This window comes from Haemaphysalis longicornis, unplaced genomic scaffold (genome assembly GCF_048455015.1).
Source record: "Haemaphysalis longicornis isolate Haplotype H1 unplaced genomic scaffold, Haemaphysalis longicornis Haplotype H1 scaffold_4, whole genome shotgun sequence".
NCBI lineage: Eukaryota > Metazoa > Arthropoda > Arachnida > Ixodida > Ixodidae > Haemaphysalis > Haemaphysalis longicornis.
This window is the reverse complement of record NW_027526361.1, coordinates 28,616,940-28,622,504: the sequence shown is the minus strand read 5'-3', so window position 1 is coordinate 28,622,504 and position 5,565 is coordinate 28,616,940. Positions and strand designations below refer to the sequence as shown.

Below are 5,565 nucleotides of genomic sequence, written 5' to 3'. Positions count from 1 at the left end.
CTGGCCAAGTCTGAAGCCTTAACTTGGACTTCAACCGCAGGCACAATAAATGTTTTTCCAATCCAATCCAATCGCCGACCTCCGTTCCGCACGTGGCGGCCCGGTCCATTTGATAATTATGCGAGGGGTGGCCGGGTGTGTAACCGATGGCTCGTGCATCGAGAGAGAGAGAAGTGAACTTTATTGAAGTCTCCGGCGGAGGTAGCAGGGTGCCACGCAGGGCCCTCTTGCTACCTGACTATGTGGGGGCAGTCATCAAGTCGTCCCGTCGCTTACGTCGGGGAATCCAACGCTCTCCGCGAGGCTTCAGCCCCTGGATCGCGTCGGATGCATCCCTGCGCGTTTGGCGAGCGAGAGCTGCCTCGATCCGCTGGACCGCCTGTAACTGTTGCACTGAGTCCTGTGCTAACACGGCTCTAGCAATGTCCTTCGGCAGCCTGCCTGGGTAGGCCGCCGCCTCTTCTGGATTAAGTTCACAATCCCACAACACGTGAGTCAGCGTAGCAGTAGCACTCTTACACACACTGCACTTTTCGCTGTCGTAGACGTCGGGGCACATGTAGCGCGCGAGCGCCGGCGTGAGCACCGAGTTCGTTTGTAACTGTCTATAGAGCACTGCCTGTTCCCGCGAGAGCCGCGGGTGCGGGCCCGGCATAGAGCGGCGTGCGCTCCGATACCAGTCCAATACATCCGCGTAGCTCGTTACAGGCTCGGCGTCTTCATCCTCGCAGCTGTTGTCTTCGCCGTCGCTGGCGTCGTTCGCAGCAGCTTGCTCCTCCGCAGAGACGAGGGACGGTGCTGCCACCACGCGGCGAGTGAGTCCTCGCGCGGCGGCGTCCGCCGTCTCGTTGCGGTTGGGGGAGCTCCCGCAACTGTAGCCTTGGTGCGCCGGGAACCAGCGGAGATGAGTCCGCAGTCTCTCGTCGCACTGTCTGACACCGCACTTCACAACGCGCACTGCACTAGCACACACACTGTTCTTGCTGTAGTTCTGAACCGCTGTGCGGGAGTCGCTCAGGATCGTCGTGCACTTGTCGTCGGTGAGAGCCAGCGCTATGGCTGTCTCCTCCGCTCATGGAGGAAATTCCTCCATGCCTCCGCTTGATGCGCCCGCTGCACGCGAACGCTGCAGGCACTGTACACTTCGCCCGTCGTAGCTCGCACGACGACGGCTACGTAGGTGTCTTCTCTGTCTTTGTACTTGGCGGCGTCCACGTACAGGGCGCCGGTGTCGGTGGCATGGGTTTCGATGAGCGCTTTGGCCCGCGCCTCCCGTCGACCGCGGTTGTGCTCGGGATGCACGTTCCGCGGCAAGGGTGCCACCACTAATCGGCGGAGGGCTCCCTCCGGGAGAGCGCCGCCGTCACGCTCGTCGTTGCTTGCAGTACTCGCGCCCAGGCCGAGTTTGGCCAGGATGCTTCTTCCCGTCTGCGTAGTCAGGAGCCGCTCGCGTTGAGAGGTCCGCTGCGCTTCTGCAATTTCTTCAAGGGTGTTGTGTACCCCCAGCTCCAGCAGCTTGGCTGTGCTTGCGCAGTTGTATCGGCCCAACGCTGCTTTGTACGTCTTCCGGATGGCTGCGTTGATCCGGTCGCGCTCCTGTACCTTCCAGTAGTGGAACGCACCGACGTAAGCGACGTGGCTGACGGCGAAGGACTGGACCAGTCGTAGCAGGCTGGCTTCCTTCATCCCCCTGTGTCGCGTCGCAACTCGCTTGATGAGTCGCGTTGCAGTTCCCATCTTCGTGACGAGCTTGTCCACGGTAGCGCCGTTGCTCCTACTGGCCTCGAGCACTATGCCCAGGACGCGGAGCCTCGAGACTTTCGGAATGACGGTCCCGTCTCTCGTTCGGAGCACGATCCGCTCCGAGTCTTCGGTAGCTTTCCTCCTGTACCGCCCCGGTGGCGGGACGATCAGGAGCTCGGACTTTTGCGGCGAGCACCGGAGCCCGGTGCCGTCCAGCTGGTCTTCTATAGCGTTCACAGCTTCTTGTAGCGTCTCCTCGATGTGCCCGTTGCTGCCGCCAGGCACCCACAGCGTGATATCGTCCGCGTAGATCGTGTAACGGACTTGCGGGACTTGCGCGTTCAGCCGCTCCGCAACGCCGATCATGACCAGGTTGAAGAGCAGCGGTGATATCACGGACCCTTGCGGTGTGCCGACGCTGCCTAGGGTCTTCTCGTCCAGTTGTAGGTTGCCCGCTTGGATCTTCACCGTCCGGTTCGACAGATAGTCCCAGATGTAGTTGAAGGATCTTCGTCCAAGTCCCAGCCGCGAGGCCTGCGACAGGATTGCCGAGTGGCGCACCTTGTCGAAAGCGCTCTGCAGGTCTAGGCCAAGGACGGCTCTGTTGTCGTTGGTGGGAACCGACACGTTCAGGATCTCGTGCTGGAGCTGTATCATCGCGTCTTGGGTGCTGAGCTTCTCCCGAAAGCCGATCATGGCGTCCGGGTACAGGCCCTTCTCTTCGAGGTAGCGGCTCCATCGGTTTCGCATGACGTGCTCCATCACCTTCCCGACGCACGACGTCAGGGAGATGGGTCGCAGGTTTTCAATGTTGGGCGGCTTGCCGGGCTTCGGTATGATGACCGTGCGGGCCGTCTTCCACTGCTTCGGTAGTTTACCTTCTCTCCAACATTTGTTGAAATATCTTGTAAGCGCTGCGATCGCCCCGTCGTTGAGGTTACGCAGCGCTCGGTTGTGAAGCCGGTCCGGCCCTGCGGCCGACTTGCAGTTAAGCTCCTGCAGTACCGCTCGAACCTCCCACTCCTCGATCTCCCGATCCAGTTCAGGGTTGTCCGGGCCGCTATGCTCGGTGTGGGTCTCGCTGGCTTCGACGGGGAGGTACTTGGCGTTTATACGCTTGCTGGCCTCCTCTTCGCCCAGCTCTTTGACGGCGGTGTAGATCGTTTGGGCGAGCTTGTGCTGTTGGTGGCCCCTGGTGGACTTGTCGTGCAACAGATGCCGCAGCAGCTTCCAAGTCTGCCCCTTGTGCAGCTGTCCGTCGGCGGCGCTGCACGTCGCATACCACTGCTGTGAGCACAACTCTCTGCTGTACTTTTCGGTGGCGCGGCCCAGCTCGGCGACCCGTTTCCGGAGCCGCCGGTTGTGTCGCTGCCTCTTCCATCTTCTTTGCAAGGACTGTTTGGCCTCGATCATGTGAGCCAGCTTACTGTCGACTTGCTTGACATTTTCTTCTACTTCCAGCTCGGCGGTGACCGAGTCGGCCGCAGAAGCGATCCGCCCCGTCCATGCCTCGATGTCGTCAATCTTGTGGTCGAGCTCATCGAGGGTGGCACGGAAGCGCGTCCAGTCTGTGAGCTTGAGCTTGAATTTTCTGTGGTCGTTGTGCACCGTTGTGGGTACGTTCAATTCTATGATGTAGTGATCGCTGCCTAGGTTGTGGCCGGTGTTGTGCCAGGTCGCCGTTCCTCTTGCCTTGCCAGAGAGCCGAGCGAAGGTGAGGTCCGGGTTCGTGTCTCTTGTGGTCGATGTGCCGATCCTTGTCGGAGTGTCCAGGTCCGTGAAAAGCACGAAGCCGGCGTTCGACGCTTCTTCTAATAGTTCCCTTCCCTTGACCGAGGTGCGGCTGTACCCCAGCTCTTTGTGCGGCGCGTTGAAGTCGCCGCACACCACCGTCGTGTCGTTGGGCTTAGTCTTCCCAGTCTTGTGTAGGAGTGCCTTGAATCGGAAAATTTCGACCGTACTTATATGGTCGCGATTTTATCGCAGTGACAGACCACCATGCGCTCTGCTGGCTATCGTCTTTAAAAGACCCCACCGGGCGGCTTGGTCGTTGGGCACTACGACTACAAGAGTACAACTTCAACGTCGTTCACAAGTCTGGATATTTGCACAAAGACGCCGACTGTCTATCTCGTTGCCCCGTCAGTACGCCGGACGCCGCTGACATCGGTGACGATGCCCACCTCGTGGCAATATCCGATTTCCTCCAGATGGGCGAAAAGCAACGCCGTGACTCTTCATTGCGCGCAATAATCGAATGCCTCCAATGTCACCCATCTGACCCATCGCTACGAGCCTTCCTCCTCCGTGAGGGAGTCCTCTACCGTCGTAACTACCGCTCGGATGGGCTTCACGTCCTCCTCGTGGTACCTGAACACTTGCGCCTAGATGCCTTCCAACAGCTTCACGACGTCCCCTTGGCTGGCCACCTCGGTGTTGCGCGCACTTATGCCCACGCCCGCCACCGATTCTTCTGGCCTGGTCTTTACAAGACGGTCAAACAATACGTCAACGCTTGCGATTTTTGCCAGCGCCGCAATAAATTGTCAGTGCTCCCTGCAGGTCCCCTTCAGCCCGTGGATATTCCGACCGAACCATTCTTCCGCGTCGGCTTGGACCTCCTTGGCCCTTCGCCTTCATCGCTTTCCAGCAATATGTGGATTGCGGTTGCTACCGACTACGCGACACGATATGCCATCACCCGTGCCCTGTCAACAAGCTGTGCCACTGATGTTGCCGACTTCCTCCTAGAAAACGTCATTTTGCAGCACGGTGCTCCGCGGGAACTCCTCACAGACCGTGGTCGTTCCTTTCTTTCCAAAGTCGTCGCCGACCTGCTTCGCTCGTGCTCCACCCGACACAAGTTGACCACAGCACACCATCCCCAGAATGATGGCCAGACCGAACGCTTTAATCGCACAATTACCGAAATGCTGGCCATGTATGTCTCATCTGACCACAAAGACTGGGATGTCGTGCTTCCATATGTCGCATTCGCTTATAACTATTCACGCCGTAATACCACCGGCTATTCCCCGTTCTATCTGTTGTACGGTCGAGAACCAGCTACTTTACTGCCTGCTCCCGCTTCTTCACCGACAGCCTAAGGCCACGACGCCATCGCGCGGGCTGCGCTGGCACGTAACGTCGCTCGCGCGCGGTTGTGTGATTCCCAGGTGGCCCAAAAGTCCCGTTATGACGATAAGCACCGCACTGTATCTTTTCTGCCTGGCTCTCTGGTGCTCCTGTGGACGCCTCTTCGCCTTGTTGGCCTTTCCGCGAAGTTGATGCCCCGTTACACCGGTCCTTATCAGGTGCTGCGACAGGTGACGGATGTCACGTACGAAGTTTCTCCTTTACTGCCCTCCACATCCCAAGCGTCTCCTTCATCAGACGTTGTTCACGTATCTCGCCTCAAGGCCTATCGGACGCCTACCGATAGCGACTCCTAGCCAACACCGGGACAGTGATTTCGCCGCCGGGGGGTCATGTTACGTGACGCTCCAAATACAGGCAAACGACGAAGACGACGAGAGACACTTGTCAGTGCTCGGTTCGAGAAAGAAGAGGAGAAGGTTGATCGGCCAGCTGCGATGGTTGCGCTGCTGCATGCAACCATCGCAGATTGTGTGAATATCGCAAATACGCCTTATACTCCTGTCAAACGTGCCTATTTAAGTGCACTTCCGCCGAGTGCACTTAGGCTTCCCAAGTGACACTTAGGCTGCGCGCTGCTAAACGACGAAATAAAGTGCCCTTGGCCGTGATGTCAGTGACGATAGCCGGCATAAATATTACGCAAAATTACTTGAAATTCCCCCT

The 5,565-nt window shown here is 58.5% G+C and overlaps 1 protein-coding gene across 1 annotated transcript; it reads right to left on the bottom strand.

Annotated features, from left to right (window-relative positions):
• Positions 1-1,053: 1,053 nt before the first annotated feature.
• On the bottom strand, positions 1,054-4,625 carry LOC144179700 (uncharacterized). Its single transcript, XM_077708144.1, has 3 exons — positions 4,542-4,625; positions 2,212-3,678; positions 1,054-2,091 (listed from the first exon to the last, which is right to left on the bottom strand). Exons 1-3 carry the CDS (start codon positions 4,623-4,625, stop codon positions 1,054-1,056), a joined length of 2,589 nt encoding a protein of 862 aa, XP_077564270.1.
• Between the last annotated feature and the right edge of the window lie 940 nt (positions 4,626-5,565).

What these genes read in the sequence shown, in the direction of transcription:
- LOC144179700 (XM_077708144.1), bottom strand. Translation starts at nt 4,625, where the DNA reads ATGGTGTGCTGTGGTCAACTTGTGTCGGGTGGAGCACGAGCGAAGCAG. An exon ending in GAAAGAAAGGAACGACCACG is followed by an intron (nt 3,679 to 4,541) that starts GTCTGTGAGGAG and finishes TTCCGATTCAAG; the next exon opens with GCACTCCTACACAAGACTGG. An exon ending in ACTATCTGTCGAACCGGACG is followed by an intron (nt 2,092 to 2,211) that starts GTGAAGATCCAA and finishes GGCGTTGCGGAG; the next exon opens with CGGCTGAACGCGCAAGTCCC.